Consider the following 19,526-nt stretch of genomic DNA (forward strand, 5'->3'; position numbering starts at 1 on the left):
ATGAGGGGAGGGGGAACCCCACTCAACCCCACTAGAATTGAACAGTCAAAGCAGATGGATTATCATTTTGTCATTTCGATGACCTCCTTTGCTTGCACATCCAACCAACGACTGAAAGCAGAAGTGCCAACATATTGCAAAAGAAACTATTCTCACATAGTCACTGGCCTGACCAGAAGCAGGACATTCCAGGAATTTCATGATACTTGCATGATGCTCACAAGAGCCCAGCACAATTTGTGCTGAGGGCCAAATTGTTATCTTTCTAAAGCTCATAGCTTGGAATGTGCTTCTTTCTATATGTTCCATTTCTAATATGCAAAAAAAGTAATCACCATTGCCAAAGCTAGCAATGTGATGCTTCTAAAATGCTTCACATTCATGCACAAAAATTGCTAAGATTTTATAGAGCTGTCTCCCCCACATGGGATTATACTCATCTATAGCTGTATTAAATGTGTTCAGCCTGTAGCTTCAATTTTTGCTTCAGTAAGTCCACTCCACCTTGAGCATGATAAAATTTCTTCTGAGCTTCCTTAATACCTAGCTTCCAGTTAGTGAGCTAGTGCATTCACATCTGAAGGCAACTTTCATGGTTCCCTGCCCACAAAAGAAGAGCCATGGCAACACAGTTGAAATGCAAGAGTCGGCAATTGATTTGTGCAGGACAGCTAACATCAAGGATACCTGTACAAAACATTGTAGGCAGCAAAAAAAAACCTGCCAGCAACTGTCAAAGTCATGGTGCTTTTTCACAATATGTCAACCTCTAACATGTACCTTGGGGCTGAGGTTAGAGGGGGTGTCATCCAATGGGATTAAACTCCTGAAGTTCCAAGGGGAGGCATAGGTAGATTCCTTTCTGTCTCCCTTTGAGCTACTTTTGTTGCTAGCTATATTTATATATCCCTCTTTTCTCCCATTCTTCAACGATCTTTGCTGATGCCAGGCCTTGCCTCCCTGACTGGTGAAGCCATAATGCTGACAGTAAAGGCCATTTCAGGTTAGAATAGAAAAAGAGGCTGCAACACTCCAGATTGCCATTGAGTCATCTTCCCTTTAGCAGCCCGGTGCTGTGAGCATGTAGCGTTGTCTCTCATGGCCTTCCAGAAGTTTGTTTGGGAAGTAGTTTGTACCAGAGTCTTGCAGATGTAAGCGGACACAGTCTTGGTGAGGACTCGAGTGACTCTCAATATGTTTGTTTCTTCTACATTTAAGAGGCTAATACATTGCACATGCCTCATGATAAGTAATTCCTGGTTGGCCTAGACCAGGGGTTCTCAAACTGGGGGTTGGGAGGTTATTACGTGGGGGGGTCGTGAGCTGTCAGCCTCCACCCCAAATCCCTCTTTGCCTCCAGCATTTAAAATGGTGTTAAATTAAAAACACTTTTTTATATATTTATAGGCGGGGTGGGGGCCGCACTCAGAAGCTTGCTATGTGAAAGGGGTCACAAGTAAAAAAGTTTAAGAGCCACTGGCCTAGACTGATTAACCATCTGGTTTTACAAAACCTACCGTCAGTGCTTCTTTTTGTCTTCCTACGTAATCACCCAGGACGTGTTGTTATCAACAGGAATAAATCTTGTGCAGTCGCTCAGGTGAAATGCATGTCTACCTTGACCATTTTGAAGGTCTCCCTTGTCTCTGATTAAACTTGTGGAATATCTGATGGCATCCTTTTGCCTGGTGGCCTGTTGTCTGCAATGCAAAATAGTTATCGCTGTTATCTAAGTTTTGCCTCAATATACTAAATTTTAACTAGAGACTTGTTCTTTTAATTCCCCCTAATCATTTCAGGGCTTTCCATTTACTGAATCAGTGAGGTTGCATATGAGCAGCTAATCTGCATCTAAAGCAGGGCTCCAAAATACAGAATACAAGGCACCAATGAGTCAATGTCGACCGGAGATGGTTAATTAATTCCTTAATGGTGTTTCTGGCTTCAGAATATTTTGCTGCCAGTCCAGGACACAGGGAACCATTTGATGCATAATGCAGGGATATGCCACCAAGAGCACAGCTTCAGCTCTTTCAAAATGTGCCACCATTCTATAGCCATCACACATGGAGCCCCATCTGCCATCATTGATGCCTTACTCCATAAAATGATTGCCAGCCTCATTCAGAAGTCTTAACTAGGGCATCCATCTGATCGTCAGCTCCCTTTGATTTCAGCAGGTGCAAAAGTACCTGGAACATCCTGCTGTGAAGCTTAGAAACCATAAAAATCACAGCCAAAGTTTCCCATTTGAGCACCATGCCAGTCGATTCATTCAGAGCCAGTCCATTACAGTCTGCATGATGCACTTCACCAATGAGTTTCTCTCGCATCTGATTCCAACTACTCCTTTCCTTCAAACAGCTGACATGTGCATCCATTCCAATTCACTGACTGCTTCAGCTTTCAGTTTTGCTATAGCCAAAGGCTCTCTCTGTCATCAATTCAGATTCTACAGACTCTTTTTGCCTGGCTGGTCTCCAGAGAATACAGAGGCTGGAAGGCTCCTGTGGTAGTGTATTGGGCCACTCAAGACCCTGTGTATCAGCCTAAAACTGTTGTAGTCAGAATGGCACAATGAAGTGGCTTCTCTAGTCCATATGTGAAGTCTCAAGGTATTTTGCAGAGGAACTGGTCTTTGCATCACAAAGATGCACTCTTTTCCCCATTATAGATTAAAATCATTGGCTTGCAGGAAAGGTTGATCAATTCAGTTTCAAATTCACCTCTTTCATTTAATATGTAAAAATATCAACACAGAAGTTTTACTTCTGATGAGCCAAGAAGGAAGTGGTTTACAACACTACCAAACTCCAATCCAATGGGCTGCAAGAGAAAACTATCATTAGAATTTAGTAGTATAATAATCTACTGTTTATAATCACCTGAAGGAATGTTAAGTACTTCACAGCAGCAGGATCATTTCACCTGACACTAAGATGCAGCAGATAAGAGATTATTGTATTTCACTGGAATGGCAGGCAACAGGATTCCTTCAACAGCACACCAACATAAAGCCTCTCTCTCCTGCAGCATCCCTCCATGAAACAAGCATTAGACCTCCAGCAACAGTACAACCACTACACCAGGAGGTGATACATCCTGCCTTGCTCTAGAGAACTAAAATTGTCTGGGCAGGTGGCAAGCTGGAAACCACTGCATTCTATTGCAAAGCAGGGCTGCCCAGAGGATTCAGGGGGCTGAGGGTCTTCGGCGGCGGGGGCTCCCGCCGCCGAATTGCCGCCAAACTAAACTGGCACTTCGGCGGTGGGTCCCGGGGGGAAAGGACCCCCCGCTGCCAAATTGCCGCGGAAGAAGCCCCAGGGGCCCAGGCCCCGTGAGAGTTTTCCGGGGCCCCTGGAGCGAGTGAAGGACCCCACTCCAGGGCCCCCGAAAAACTCTCGTGGGGGCCCCTGGGGCAAATTGCCCCACTTGCCCCCCCCCGGGGCAGCCCTGTTGCAAAGAGATGTTTGATTTATGCTACCTTGTCTTCATACTCGTCCCTTCATCCCCATTTGTCTGTTTCATCTGGAACTGGGCAAATAATGGATACTGGATAATGGATAATGGATGTTGGTTCACTGGTTTCCCACACCTGAAGAAGAGCTCAGTGTAAGTTCAAAAACCTGTCTTTCTCACCAACAGAAGTTGGTCCAATAAAAGATATTACCTCACCCACCTTGTCTCTTTAATATCTTGTGACCAATATAACTACAAAAACACTGCATCCCTTTTGGTTCACTGGCATTTAAAAAAAATAAAACATTTGTTTTGGGTTGAATGAAAATGACATTTTTCAAAATTTTAGTGAATAGAAGAGTGGGAAAAAAAATCTGAGCTGAAACATTTTGTTATGTCTAAAAAAACGTGGTTTCATTTAGAAAAAAACATTTTCAGTATTATTGAAACATTTTACATTTTCTGTTTGGTCACAACTAATAGGTAAACTTGACACAAATTCGTGAGTAGCTTTGGCCAACCCAAAACTGCATTTTTGGGTGAATAGACTATTCATCCAAAATATTTCGCCCAGATCTAGTTTAATCCACCTTTCACATCTTGTCATATATCTAAATTGTGAACTCTCTGGGGCCAGGGACTCTGTTCTTGCTACCTTGTCCTACACACTGTACAACAATGAGTTCCTGATCTTAACTGTACCTCTGGGCATTACTATGGTACAAACTATGAATAATAATTAATAATCTAGCCCGCTGGTGTGCTGCCACTGGCCTATACCCATGGCTCAGATCACTTTGTGACATCATCCCATTAGAATCATCACAGAATAGGAGATAGCCACAACATCCCCTGAGAAGGATGCACAGGGTCTAACTGATCACTGCATGTGGGATCAAGAAGAAATTTCCTCCCAAGTCAGATTGGCAGTGACCTTGCGTGTGGGAGATGGGGCACGGGGGCGGGGGAGGGATGCCGTTTTACTCTGCAGCATGAGTGTGCAGATTACTTGCCAGGATTATCTGGGTATATTTCACTTTAATTTCCCTGCCATTGTAGGGGGCTTTGGGCACTGGTGCATCTCAGTCCCTCCTATTCTCTGCCTGTTGCAGACAACAGTCTAGCTTCCTGTGGGCTGTAATACATTGGTCTAATTTTTGTTGTTGGTTTAGTGTGCAGCTGCTAGATGGTGGTGGTGACCTGTGATAAACAGGTCAGACTGGATGATCTGGTGCTCTGTTCTGGCCTTGAACTCTGACTCAAAGGAGAAACTACTTATTTGACCTTCTACCCCTCTCCTTCCCTTCAGTGATAGCAGCAGCAGACTGGCAGCTAGGAGGCCATTGGTAGGCGGCTGCTCCTATTGCTGTAGGATCCATAATTGTATGTTATGGATTCTACTGATCTGAGTGCAGAAATGGCCCCAGAGTTCTACAGGGCCTTTCCTGTACCCAGGGTCAGACTGAGTCAGCAGTCCATGAGATCTCATGCCTGTACTTCTCTGACGGTGTTTGGGCACAATACACATTTTAATTTAAAAAAATAAAATAAATAATGGACACACTCTCCTTTTACTTACACTAGTATAAATCAGGAGCATCTCTAGTGAAGTCCAGGGTTTGGCACTGGTGTAAAATTGGCATGAAAGAAGAACAGGGCCTTGGGGCTTTGGTCATTACAGTTGCAAACAGAAGTCTTCTCAGTGTGGTCCTCTTCCTAACTGTGTAGACAAGTGGCCTGAAATGATAGCTGTAAAAGAAATGAGCTGCCCCCGTTCATTTAAATGAGGTGTTAATTTTGAAGCCAAACACAAAGTTATTGGGGTAACTGGGTAAAATGTAAGGACCTGAGATATGCAGGAAGCCAGACTAGATGATCTCATGATCCCTTGTAGGTGATCAGCAGTGAAATACCTGACGCTCTGGGACTGTGGCTAGAGGTTCAGTTCAGCATCATCAGCATCACCACTTCATCCTCTCCATCCCCAAATCTGTCATCATAGACTTGATGCCTCAGGCAAAGATGCTCTCACAATACATACATACACACTCCATCTTACCTAATTGTACAGTGTTATGTCATGGGGAGGGGTAAAAAAAAAATGACTACCTTTTTCCCTGAAGCAGGATAACTGTTAGCCTTTCTAATTCTGTAACCTAGCTAAATATATAATGGAGAAAATGTATATTATCAAGACAGCAAATAGTTTTACCATATAAAAATATAAGTGCAATTACCTAACCTTCCCAGTTAGGTTATGTGCTGGATTTGAAGCATTACAAAATTATGAAGGTTTTTTTTTTATGAGTTGAATCAGGACTCAGTGCTGTGAACGCTCTCTTGTGTCCAGAAATCCATCATTAACGTAGCCTCAGTAAACCCATTCCTTGGGCAACCTCACATTTGCCGATTATTGTGATGGCTGCATAAATCCAGCCCCTGCATGCGGTATTTTTTTTTCTTATTAAGCTCTTTATAAGCAGAGAGTTTGAGGGGGTTATTTCAAAGAAAATTAGACAGCAATGTTCATGTTAGAGATTTTGAGACCAGACCAAATTGCAAAGGTTTATATTTCATTCCTGACAATGAGAGAAAATGAGTCCTAAAATGAGAAAACGCCAGGAAGTAATTTTATATACAGAGATAAAGAGCCGCTAAGGGACTTTGTTACATTAGCTCTAACAAAAATGCTTGAGACTGTGCTCCATACAGTACTTTAATTAATAAAAAGCCAAATATCACTGGATCATAATTGGAAAGTCTATAAAAACCTGAAGAGAAGGAGGGAAAAACTAATTTTTGAAAGGAATATCTAGGGGATGAGCATGTAATTGCTAGTGACACCCTCTTATTGAAGTCATTCTGCACTTGTTTCTGCTGCTGCCTGAATGTAAGAGAGTTCATCACTGAAAAAGCTGTCAGTTTTAACTTGTATCTATTAGATCATGTCCAAAGGGAGAATGAGCCTTAAAGTTATGGATCACACAAGTATTAAAGTCGTCCTTTTATAATAAAGTATATGTGCACTGAACATAGAAGTGCTATGAAAATGGTCCATGTTTTAAACTTATCTGTTGGGTTGTTTTTTTGTTGTTGTTTTTTAAAGGCACTTCTCCAATGGCATATATGAGGTACTGGAGGTTTCCACATATATAGACTCAGAGACTAAAGTCAGAAGGGACCATCATGATTAAGGGCAGAAGAGAAAACTATCCCACTGTGTAGGAAAGGGAGCAAGTATGGAAAGAGACCACCCTGGCTTACCCAGGTGATCTTCAATGATCTTAAAACTCAAAAAAAAGAGTCCTACAAAAAGTGGAAACTCGGTCAAATGACAAAGGATGAATATAAACAAATAGCACACCTATGTAGGGACAACATTAGAAAGGCCAAGGCACAAAATGAGATTAAACTAGCTCAAGACATAAAAGGTAGCCAGAAAACATTCTACAAATACATTAGAAACAAAAGGAAGGACAAGGTAGACCCATTACTCAATGAGGGGGGGAAATAATAACAGAAAATGTGGAAATGGCAGAAGTGCTAAATGACTTTTTTGGTTTGGTTTTCACCAAAAAGGTTAGTAGTGATTTGTCATCGAACATAGTGAATGCCAGTGAAAATGAGATAGGATCAGAGTCTAAAATAGGGAAAGACTAAGTTAAAATTACTTAGACAAGTTAGATGTCTTCAAGTCACCAGGGTCTGAAGAAATACATCCTAGAATACTCAAGGATCTGACTGAGGAGACATCTGAGCCATTAGCAACTATCTTTGAAAAGTCATGGAAGACAGCAGAAATCCCAGAGGACTGGAAAAGGGTGAATATAGTAACTCTCTATAAAAAGAGGAATAAGGACAACCCAGAGAATTACAGACCAGTCAGCTTAATTTCTGTACCCAGCAAGATGGAGCAAATAATTAAGCAATCAATTTACAAACACCTACAAGATAATAAGGTGTTAAGTAACAGTCAGCATGGATTTGTCAAGAACAAATCAAGTCAGACCATCCTAATAGCTTTCTTTGACAGGGTAACAAGCCTTATGGATAAGGGGGAAGCAGTAGATGTGGTATATCTTGACTTTAGTAAGGCTTTTGACACTCTCTCGCATGACCTTCTCAGAAACAAGCCAGGGAAATATAACCTAAGTGAAATTACTATAAGGTGGGTGCATAACTGATTGGAAAACTGTTCCCAGAGAGTAGTTATCAGTGGTTCACAGTCATGCTGGAAAGACATATCGAGTAGGGTCCCACAGGGATCAGTTCTGGGCCCGGTTCTGTTCAATATTTTCATCAATAATTTAGATAATGGCATAGAGAGTACACTTATAAAGTTTGTGGATGATACCAAGCTGGGAGGGGTTTCAAGTGTTTTGGAGGATAGGATTAAAATTCAAAATGTTCTGGACAAATTGGAGAAATAGTCTGAAGTAAATAGAATGAAATTCAGTAAGGAAAAATGCAAAGTACTCCACTTAAGAAGGAACAATCAGTTGTGCACATACAAAATGGGAACTGACTTCCGAGGAAGGAGTACTGCAGAAAGGGATCTGGGGGGTCATAGTGGATCACAAGCTAAATTTGAGTCACCAATATAAGACTGTTGCAAGAAAAGTAAATATTCTGGGATCTATTAGCAGGAGTGTTGTAAGCAAAACACAAGAAGTAATTCTTCCACTCTACTCTGCTGCGGCCTCAACTGGAGTATTGTCCAGTTCTGGGTGCCACATTTCAGGAAAGGTGTGGACAAATTGGAGAAAGTCCAGAGAAGAGCAACATAAATGATGAAAGGTCTAGAAACATGAGCTATGACAGAAGATTGAAAAAAAAATGGATTTGTTTAGTCTGAAGAAGAGAAGACCAAGCAGGGATATAACAATTTTCAAGTACATACAAGGTTGTTACAAGGAGAAGGAAGAAAAGTTGTTCTCCTTAACCTCTTCTGAGGATAGGACAAGAAGCAATGGGCTTAAATTGGAACAAGGGAGGTTTAGGTTGGACATTAGGAAAAATGTCCTGACTGTCAGGGTGTTTAAGCACTGGGATAAATTGCTTAGGGAGGTTGTGGAATCTCCATCACTGGAGATTTTTAAGAGCAGGTTGGACAAACACCTGTCAGGGATGGTCTAGATAATATTTAGTCCTGCCATGAGTGCAGGGGACTGGACTTAGGTGACCTCTTGAGGTCCTTTCCAGTCCTATTATTCTATGATCATCTAGTCTGACCTTCTGCACATTGCAGGCCACAGATCCTCACCCACTCCTGTAATAGACCCCTGACCCGTGCCATGGCTGAGTTACTGATGTCCTCAAATAATAGTTTAAAGACTTCAAATTACAGAGAATCCACCATTTACACTAATTTAAACCTGCAAATGACCCATGGCCTATGCTGCAGAGGAAGGGGAAAAACTCTCAGGGTCTCTGCCAATCTGACCTGGGGGAAAATTCCTTCCCAATCCCAACTATGACAATCAGTTAGACCCTACGCCTGTGGACAAGACTCACCAGCCAGACACCTGGGAAATAATTCTCTGTAGTAATTCAGAGCCCTCCTCATTTAGTGTCCTGTCACCAGCCATTGATGTGGTGAAATTCTGACCCCATTAAAGTGAATGGGAGTTTTGCAATTGACTTTGGTGGGGCCAGGCTTTCACCCCTAGGCTCAGCTGAACCACTACATTTTACCATAGTTCATAAGCCAAAACATGGGACAAAGAGCCAGACTGGAGGAGAGAAGAGAAATAACCATGTAAAAAGCCACATGTGGTTTGCGAGTTACTGAGCTCTAATTTTTTAACTGAATATAAAACACCTGAATACTTACCTGAATGTAAGAATCCTGCACCAAGTACCCATGTATTCTAAGATATATAGATGGGTATAAAGGGCCCGACTTTCATTTAAACTATCGCCATTTATACATGCACTGTAAAGGGACCTTAAAATGCGTATAGATTACGTGTGAACCCACTTTTTAGACCCCTATGCACTACCAGAGTGGTCTACAGGGGACCTTAGTGTAAATGAGAATCAGGCCCACAAATTTTCCATTAACTTTTAGTGTCTTTACCAGCATATTGCACCAAATACTTCTGCACAGCAATACTGCCTCGAATATTTGGCAGCTACCCCTATGCCGAGAGAAGGAGAAGGACATCAGGGAAGAAGGATTGAGGATTTGGAGGGAGGGAAAGAAGGAACTGAATGAGTAGAATTGGGGATTTAGTTTATTTATGGATTACTAAAGTATCTTACTTGCTTCCTTATATGTTCTCTTCCTTGTAGCTCCGAATGTCATGGCTCATCCACGGCTTCTTGTTTGGAAATATTTCCCTGGTCCTTGTCGAGAACAAAACGGGGAAGGAACAGAGCAGGACGTTCTGGCACTTCACTAACAGTGAAGGTTTGGGAGTCTGGCAGTCGATGGTTTTATCTCTTCCTGACGTGTCAGACAGGTGGGAGCCTCTCCTCTTTCTTCTCATCCTTTGCTTCCCTCCCAATGAGAAGGTACTTCATCAGTGGCTGGTTAGCATCCAAAATTGCTTGAGCAGTCTTAGAAACAGAGTACTCAGCTCTCAGAGGGAGGGAGGTGCTTTGCCTCCCATTGGGACATTCAGTTATGAATAGAGAGTATGCATCAGTGAGAGGTTAGAGAAGAGCGCACATTGCATAAGCTTGAAAGCTGGTCTCTCTCACCAAGAGAAGTTGGTCCAATAAAAGATATTGTCTTTCCAATATCCTGGGACCGACATGGCTACAACAACACTGCATACAGAGTGCTAGGTGTCAGCACTTCTGCGTTCCATTCCTGGCTCTGCCACTGAATCACTGTGTGGCCCTGAGAAAGCCACTTAAATTGTGCCTTGGTTTCCCTGACTGGATGTAATATTTCATGTTCATTACTGTTTGCAAAGTATGTTTAGATCTTCAGATGAAAGATCCTATAGACATTGTACTAGAGCTGGGCCTGAGCTATATAATTCAGTTCTAGTTCCAGATTTCAAACTCCCCAAATTTCAGGGCATGTTTGGATCTGGCATTTAATTCAGTCCTATAAGAAAGGGCCAGCCACAAAACTAGAACCCTGATGTGATTGAGAATTCTACCCCCCTGCACCAAACAATAACAACCCACTTCTAATAAGGCATCATCTCATTCCTGGCAGTGGTGTGTGTTCTGCTTAACTTGCACGTAGTAGTTCTCTCACCAAATGACTTTTATACCGTAAAATGTCCACATGACAACCTGTGCTAAGTTACAGAGTGTCATGTGACTTGGACATAGGCGGGTTGTGCCTAGTGGCTGGAGCTGGAGTCATGCCTAGTGGCTGGAGCTGAGGGTCAGACCCAGAGGTCAGGAGTCAGAGCTGAATTACCTGGAGTGAGGCAAGGCAGAAGCAGGACTGGGTTTGAGGCAATATTTGCAAATGCTTTCAGCAGCCAGTGCCCTGCTGCTGATCTTAAGAGTGGGTCTCCTTATCCTCTCAGCCTATTGGGTAGATGGGTCAATCAGGTGGCTCAGTTGGGGCCCAGTTGTTCTTGCTAGACTGTCTGAGGTTTAAGCTAGGAGGTAAGCTGGTTAGCTGCAGGCCCTTACACCTAGGGTGACCAGATGTCCTGTTTTAAAAGGGACAGTCCCGTTTTTGGGGACTTTTTCTTATATAGGTGCCTATTATCCCCCACCCTCATTCCATTTTTTCACAATTGCTATCTGGTCACCCTGCTTACACCTTACACAGAATATTGTTTTATCAACCAACTGCAGATCTCCTTCAAAGGGTTGCTGTGTGATTTGTTTACTTCCATTTAAAATGCACTGCAACGTGTGCTGTTCATAGAGGAGACACCTATATAGTCACCTTCCATTGCTCTGACCTTTAGGACACAATATGTGTCTCTTTTCTATGTGGTAAGGATCAAGACTTTGATCTTTCTGGAGCTCTCTGCCCTAGGAATAATGGATTTCATTAAAGGGTTAGCTTGCCTCATGAGAAGGTATGAAAAACATGATGCAGTTGTGTCTTTTTATCTAGCTGCGTCTTGGGAATGTGTGTAGGGTGACCATACAAAAGTGCACAGCCATTACTTTATCATCAAATGCATAGTTAATATGAATCATCAAAGATTTTTAAAATATCAACATTAGCCTTATTATGCAGTCACCACTGGTGGCACACCTGGCTGCTTCCTTCCCTTTAGCTGTGTTTTCCTTTGAAGAAGGCTGTATTTTGCCATTATTATTCCTGTGAATTATTATTTACTTAAGTGTTGCCATGGAAATGCCTCCACTTGAATTAATCTCTACCTCTACCCTCCTGTTATGTCTCTGTGTGAGCTTTAAACTTTCTCTCATGGCAGATTGAATAAAATAGGATATTATGATCGTGGGAACCAGGTCCAGTAGTAAGTCAATAAATCCTTGTAAAATGCTGAGTTTTGCCTGTGGGGTGCTGAGCACCCTCAAATCCCAGTGTCTAGAGGGAAAAAACTGTTGAGTCCATTGAAGGGAGAGGAGGGGTTAGAAGAGGAAGATCAAGGGCTCTGAGGAGGCGTCAGAGTTTTGATGCATCTTAGAAAGTCTTAGGCCTTATATACACCCAGAAGTTACACTATGCTAATGAAAATCAATTTTTAAAATGGATTTAGTTTAAACCAGTGAAAGTCTTGTTTGGGCTTGGAAAGACTGCGGAAATTCCTGCAGGCCTCTTCCCCAGCACCTGAGACCTGCTTCTTAGGAAGTCTGAAGTGCTTAGAGACTCACAGTTTAGGAACTGCACAGCTGAAGATACAGATGTGATGCTAAAGGAGACTGCAGTGTATAGTATTTTAATGGTGACCGAGAAAGGATTTAGGATAACTTATGTATTTAACAGAAGTAAACACATTTCTGATGCTGAAATCTAGCCTGTCTGCATCCTTTGCCTGATGGTATGTCAAAGTCAACAGTTTGAGCTGGAGGTGTAATTTCCAGCTCAAGAAGATAAATCTGTGCTAGTTCTGATCCAGCGAGTGAGCTAAAAATAGAGTCTAACTGCAGCAGCACCAGCGGCAGGAGGGGCTAGCTTCCCAAGTACATACTAGCGTCTGAGACAGGATTGTACTCAGGGTAGCTAGCCCTCCCATCGCTTGTGCTGCCATGGCTACACTTCTGGCTTTTTAGAGTGCTAGCTTGATCAGAGGTAGCACGAGTATGTCTCCTTGAGTTGGGAATCACACCTCCCACCCCGAAGTGTAAACATACTTTCAGTCTCTGTAACTGGTCTCTCTCTCTGAGGGTGAGAGAGTCTGTATTGAACACCTGAAAATGTGACACTCTATAGTATCGTGCAGGAGGTGCAGCACCTTTAAACATCCAACTGAAGCTTAACTCTTTAATAGCACACACCAGGCCAATATACCTCTTCTACAGGAGACATGAGCTAGCATGCTGTGTGTGGAAAGTTCTTCTGATAACTAAACAATACCTACCTAAAACTGCTCAGAGGCATGAATTCTCACCAGGGACAACCTGTTTACTCAAAAATTGCTTAGTCAAGAAACGCAAAGTTAAGCTTATGGTGTTTCAAAGAAGCTTTAGGAAAGTGTCCAAGAAATTAGATCACCTCTGTCTTTGGATCCAGGTATCTACTAAATCCCTGATCTGTCTCAAACTGCCTAGGAAAAAATATATACTTTGGAACAGGACCATAACTGTGACATTTCAGTGGTTTGGTTGGGCCAGGAAGAGTGTTTTTTACAGAGAAGACACTGAATTGGGACTCGGGAGATTTAGTTTATATTCCCAGACTGTGTGACCCTGGACAAAACATTTAATCTCCTGAGTAAAATGGGAATAAAACACTTCCTTTCTTCTGTCCTTTGTCTTATCTTTTTAGATTCTAAGGAATCATCCAGTTGAGGCCTTCACAGCTGAGGTCCTATCTATTCCATGTGGACATTAAAAATCCTGGAACTCTATTCATAAGAGTAGGAGTTTGGCTTTATGTCCTTGTCAAAAGTTTGCCCTCCCCACTCATGCTGCAAAGAGCTGTGGCAGAGGAATGTCAGGCACATCAAAGTAAAACAGTATAAGAAGTAGCTAGAGTGGTATTGGGACTAGAGGGACTGAAATGCATTTCCAGAGCCTGTGATACTTCTGTTGGGTGTGAGAAAAGGAAATAAAGGTCCTAGTGAAGGACATGCTACCAAGCTAGCTATGATCAAAACAAAAGAAACAGGTTGTGACAAAAACCTCCTGTTGTATGGGGAAAATGTCTGAATTGCCTTCTCTCCATTGTCCAAATATCAACCACCCCCTTCAATTTCCCTTGCAAGGAGGCAAACCCTGATAACTTTCACATGTGCTGTCCCACTATTTAAAGGGAGACTGCCAGGGTAAAAATAATTATATAATTTCCTATGTTTCAAATTTCACCTTTTCATAAGAAGGGAAATAATGTTTAAAATCCAATGCACTTCTCAGTGCTGATGCTTTTTGTTTGCCTTTTGCATTTCATTTGATTGCGACAGTGGCCCGGATCTACACAAGGACAGAGCATAGTAACACCTAACTTTTAGGCACCTAGAAAATCACAGGAACAATATTGCAATCCCCAAAGCCCGAGTTTGGCACCTACGCTCCCTATTCAATGAATGGGGAGAGACAGGTGCCTTAGAATGTGATCCACAAAACCAGCACACTAGGTAGGCAAGGAGCAGCCTAAGCTAGCCAATGGGAGGTGCCAACAATGGGTGTGTTCTAAGTCCCTCTCCTCTCTGAGATAGACTTCTAAGTGTGGGCTGCAGAGAGGTGCCTATCTCTGCTTGCAATCCACAAACTAGGGAAATAAGTTCAGCTGCCTAACTCACATGTAGGGCCCAATCCGGTAGGTGCATTCAGCGACTATCTAGCTCCACACAAAACAGCTAGGAAGGGGGACAACCAACCTCCCTTATAAGTGTTTGTCCAGTAGTTAAGGGTACTCACCTGGGATGTGAGAGATTCCTCAGTTCACATCCCCCACTCTGCCTGAGGACGAGAAGGGATTTGAACAGGGATCTGCCACCTCGCAGGTGAGTGCCTTAATCATGGGGCTATTGGATATTCTGATGTGCAGCTTCTTCAGTCTTTCTAGTTTAAGTTCTTCCACTTTATTCATTAGGTCAGAGAGAGTGAGAATCACTCTGTAGCCCAGTGGTTAGGGCAGTCACTTGAGAGGTGGCAGATCCCTGTTCAAATCCCTTCACCTCCTCAGGCAGAGAGGGGACTTGAACTGAGGCTCTCCCACATCCCAGCTGACTATACCCTAACCACTAGGCTAACAATTATAAGGGTGGTGGTTCTTCTCTCCCCAGCTGTCATGTCTGGAGTTAGGTGGCCTCTAAGCACTCCTACTTGGATTGAGCTCCATATATGACTTAGGGTCCCCTCCACCTGTCTTCCCATAATTAGTGTATCACAGGGGTAGGCAACCTATAGCATGGGTGCCAAAGGTGGCACACAAGCTGATTTTCAGTGGCACTCACACTGTCCAGATCCTGGCACCGGTCCGGGGGCTCTGCATTTTAATTTAATTTTAAATGAAGCTGCTTAAACATTTTAAAAAACCTTATTTACTTTACATACAACAATGGTTTAGTTATATATTATAGACTTATAGAAAGAGACCTTCTAAAAACATTAAAATGTATTACTGGCACGTGAAACCTTAAATTAGAGTGAATAAATGAAGACTCGGCACACCACTTCTGAAAGGTTGCCGACCCCTGGTGTATCACTGTGGGGCTTAAGCAGGCAGATGCCTAGGGAGAGATAGCTATGCTCATGCTCAGAGATAGAAAAGTAGGCACCTAGGGAATTTTTATTGCAAAAACATAAGTACTGAGTGGGTTTAGTCACCTACAAGTTTAGGCAGCAGCCAAGCAGGAGTTTTGTGGATTACAGTGGTGCCAAAAAAAGGAGGGGATTTAGGCACCTAAATACCTTTGTTGATCCAGCCAATGAGACAAGACTACTCAGTTTAAGGTTTGTTTTTTTGTGAGTTTCAAGTCATTTTCACATTCTGGCTCTTATGCATTAGCACAGTCTAAAATATTTGGGTTGCAAGCAGTGCTGGGAAATGTTTATTTACACTATTTCCATTGGCAATAGGGAAAAAAAAAGGAACATATCTTGGTTTTTTTTTTCTTTGAATCCTTTCATCAGGTTTGTTGTTTAGGGTTACAAAACCTACATTTGGGGTCAGTTTTAAGTGGCTGTGACTCTTTGGAAAGGAGAGGTTCATCTCTGATTCCCCAGCAGCAAAGCTGCAGAGTTATCAGTAATAATAGGAGCACTCTCCTTGTTACAGATAGAAGCACCCTACATCCCAGATCAATCTATTACCTTTCATTAAACTAGTTTATTTACCACTCCAGTGCCACCAGCCTAGATGTATTTAATTAAACCACACTGAAGCATATCATCTAACTGGTGCTTTGTCTTCCCTTCCTAGAGAAGATCAGTGCTACAGCCTCTCCCCTAACCACACCTTTTGTTCAGAAGGCTAAGAAGTGATTCGAATGGGGGAAGGGGGAGTAACTGTTTTTCATTAAAGGCCTAATGTAGCATGAAACTATCAGGGACTGAGACATATCCCCATTCTTATTACCCTTCAGGCAAATAAAATGTGATTTTTTTCCACTGGATAGAGTTAAAGGTAATTTGTCAAAATTAGACATGGGTTCAAGCCACAGAATTGTCATCTAGATTTAACCATCTAATATTTAGTGTCTGGACCCAGGCTTTCAGTTCAGTTTATTACAAAGAGATAAAAGCCATTAGCAAGGTTGGTATGTTTAACATTGGGTGTTGGATTGGGCTATCTCTGTCAGAAATCAATCTGTGAGCAACAGCTTTGGAAGGGATGTCTTTCCAGCCCGGGCCAACAGAAGGTCCCTAAAAGTGGGGGGACCACTGGTGCCCAAACCATGGCCCCACCCCCTGTGCTGCCCCTTCTTCCCAAGTCCCCATGCCACATAGCCCCTTCTACCCAAGGTCCTGCCTCAATGCTGCCTCTTTCCCCCAAGACCCCATCCTCTGCTTGCTCCTTTCTGCCCCCTCCCTTATGCTGGTGATGGGGCCATAGCCCGCCTTCCCCCCCTCCCTGCCACACACACGTTCCAGTGCCCCTGTTTTCAGCAGGTGAGCAGGGAAATTGTGGAATTTTGGAGAACCAATGACAGTGTTGCCAACTCTTGTGATTTTATCACCAGTTTCACAATATTTGGTGTTTTATTTACAGCCTCAGCTTCTGGAGACAAGTGATCAAATGGGAATCTCCACTTTCTTTCTTTCTTTTCTTTTTTTAAGTTTCTAGACCTCAGAATTACTGAGAGAAGCTGGAAAATATAACTAGAGTGTATCTTGGAGGCTCAGAAGCCAGATGGCAAATAAAAAAACCCAGAATGTAGGGGGTTCAATCCCATGATTTTGGGGGTCTGACTAATGATTTTGAATGTTTAGGGTTGGCAATACTGGGATTATCTCAACGCTCGTGTTAGCTCACCCAGGTATTCTTTTATGTTTCACACTGATTCTTGCTGTCCAGATTTTCCGGGGTCTAGTAGGTATTCCCTCAGTTTAATTCAGCCTCTTCAAGAGGGTTTAGAAAATGATCAATGGGAGAAAAAAAGCCCTAACAACACAAGGAAAGCCCATAATTTCTTTTTCATGGCAAGCTCATGTCACTCTGACTGGGTTGTTCAGCTTCTCATGCCAATCACAGGCCTTGTCTACACTAAAAGGTTAGGTTGACCAAGCTACATCACTCAGGTGTCAAAAATCCACCCCTCTCCCCCACCCCACCCTACCCCACCCCCAGCAGCATAGTTAAGCTGCCCTAACAGTGTAGACAGCACTAGGCAGACAGAAGACTCCTCTCAGGGAAGCAGATTACCTAAACTAGTGGTGGGAAACCTGTGGCCCACGGGCCTCAAGCAGCCCATCAGGGTAATCTGCTTGCGGGCCATGAGACATTTTGCTGACATTGACTGTCTGCAGGCACGGCCAGGGGTGAGCTGGAGCCGGTTCGCACCAGTTCGCGCAAACCCGTTGTTAAATTTAGAAGCGGTTTTAGAACCGCTTGTTAACTAGCTTCCCTGCGAGGGAAGCTTTGATGGGCTCTGCCTGGGAAGCCTGTAATTCCTCCTCCCGGCCGCCGGGGGGCGCTGCGCTGTGCTGCGAGAGCCATGTGAGCTGCCTCCTGGCCCTGTTGCTGCTCCTGCTCTTTGGACCTCTGGCCCTGGGGCTCCTGCTGCTGCCTGGTGAGCCCCCGGGTGCCTCCTGCTGCTCCCAGCCCCCCCCCCCGTGTGAGTATCTGCGCCCCTCCCCCACCTTCCCTGCCACAGCCACCCCCCTGCCCCCAGCCGCCCCCAGCCCCTCTGCCCGCAGCCGCCCTCTGCCCGCAGCCAGCCCCTGCCCCAGCCACCCCTAGCCAGTCCCTGCCCCAGCCACCTCCTGCCTGCAGCCAGCCCCTGCCCACAGCCGCCCCTGCCCCCAGCCAGCCTCTGCCCCCAGCCACCCGCAGCCAGCCCCGCCCCTGCCCACCGCCGCCCGCAGCCAGCCCCTGCCCCTGCCCGCAGCCAGCCCCTGCCCCCAGCCACCCCTGCCCCACCCCTGCCCACAGCCACCCGCAGCCAGCCCCTGCCCCAGCCACCTCCTGCCCCACCCCTGCCCACAGCCACCCGCAGCCAGCCCCTGCCCACAGCCGCCCCTGCCCCCAGCCAGCCTCTGCCCCAGCCACCCGCAGCCAGCCCCTGCCCCCTGCCCACCGCCACCCGCAGCCAGCCCCTGCCCCTGCCCGCAGCCACCCGCAGCCAGCCCCTGCCCACAGCCACCCCTGCCCCACCCCTGCCCACAGCCACCCACAGCCAGCCCCTGCCCCACCCCTGCCCGCAGCCAGCCCCTGCCCGCAGCCGCCTCTGCCCCAGCCACCCCTGCCCACAGCCACCCGCAGCCAGCCCCTGCCCCTGCCCGCAGCCACCCCCAGCCAGCCCCAGCCCACAGCCCCCCACTGGCCCCAGCCAGCCCCTGCCCCCAGCCACCCCTAGCCAGTCCCTGCCCCAGCCACCTCCTGCCTGCAGCCAGCCCCTGCCCACAGCCGCCCCTTCCCCCGAGCCAGCCTCTGCCCCCAGCCACCCGCAGCCAGCCCCTGCCCACAGCCGCCCTCTGCCCCACCCCCTGCCCACAGCCACCCGCAGCCAGCCCCTGCCCACAGCCGCCCTCTGCCCGCAGCCAGCCCTTGCCACAGCTACCCTCTGCCCGCAGCCAGCCTCTGCCTGCAGCCCCTGCCACAGCCACCCCCTGCCTGCAGCCACCCCCTGCCCACAGCCACCCGCAGCCCGCCCGTCTGCATCACCTGCCCACAACCAGCCCGTGTCACTCCCTGCCTCCAGCTAGCCCTGCCCCACGCCCCTATCTGCAGCCAGCCCCACATCCACTGGTGCCCTGCAGTTCCCAGGGCAGTAACCCTGCACACCTGCTTCAATGAGGGGGGGGCAGGGAGCAGCTGGGACCCACACATGTGCACACTCTAGAGTGACCAGACAGCAAGTGTGAAAAATCGGGACGGGGGTGAGGGGTAATAGGAGCCTATATAAGAAAAAGACCCAAAAATTGAGACTGTCCCTGATCACCACCCACACATGTGAAACGGAGCTCATTTCTAGTTCAGCCCCATCTTTTTAAAAAAGAACTTTAGGTAGGGTTAAAATACATCTGTATTTTCCTGGACATGTCAGGCTTTTCGGTTCTTAATCACCTCCTGGGAAAATATGGACGTATGGTAACCCTATTGGTACAAAAAATACATGCTGTCGCACATCCCTTAAATCAGAACTTTTTATAGGGAACCCGTTGTTAAATCAGAACTTTTTATAGGGAACCCGTTGTTAAGATTTTGGCAGCTCATCACTGGGCACGGCCCCCTGCCACTCCCAGTGGCCACAGTTCTCCTTGCAGCCTACCGCTTCCCGCAGCTCCCATTGGCCAGGAACGGCAAACCACGGCCACTGGAAGCTGCGGGGAGGCCATGCCTGCAG

The 19,526-nt window shown here is 45.4% G+C and overlaps 1 protein-coding gene across 8 annotated transcripts in view; it reads left to right on the forward strand.

Moving 5' to 3' along the window:
* ALK (ALK receptor tyrosine kinase) overlaps window positions 1-19,526 on the forward strand; it is a 574,134-nt gene that overhangs the window by 435,139 nt on the left and 119,469 nt on the right. For all 8 annotated transcript variants that reach the window (XM_039530228.1, XM_039530218.1, XM_039530221.1 and 5 more), the window contains one exon: window positions 9,754-9,923. In XM_039530228.1, the coding sequence (XP_039386162.1) occupies window positions 9,754-9,923 (170 nt within the window). The remainder of the gene's footprint in view (window positions 1-9,753; window positions 9,924-19,526) is intronic.

The sequence above is a fragment of the Mauremys reevesii genome, linkage group 3 (assembly GCF_016161935.1).
Source record: "Mauremys reevesii isolate NIE-2019 linkage group 3, ASM1616193v1, whole genome shotgun sequence".
Lineage (NCBI taxonomy): Eukaryota > Metazoa > Chordata > Testudines > Geoemydidae > Mauremys > Mauremys reevesii.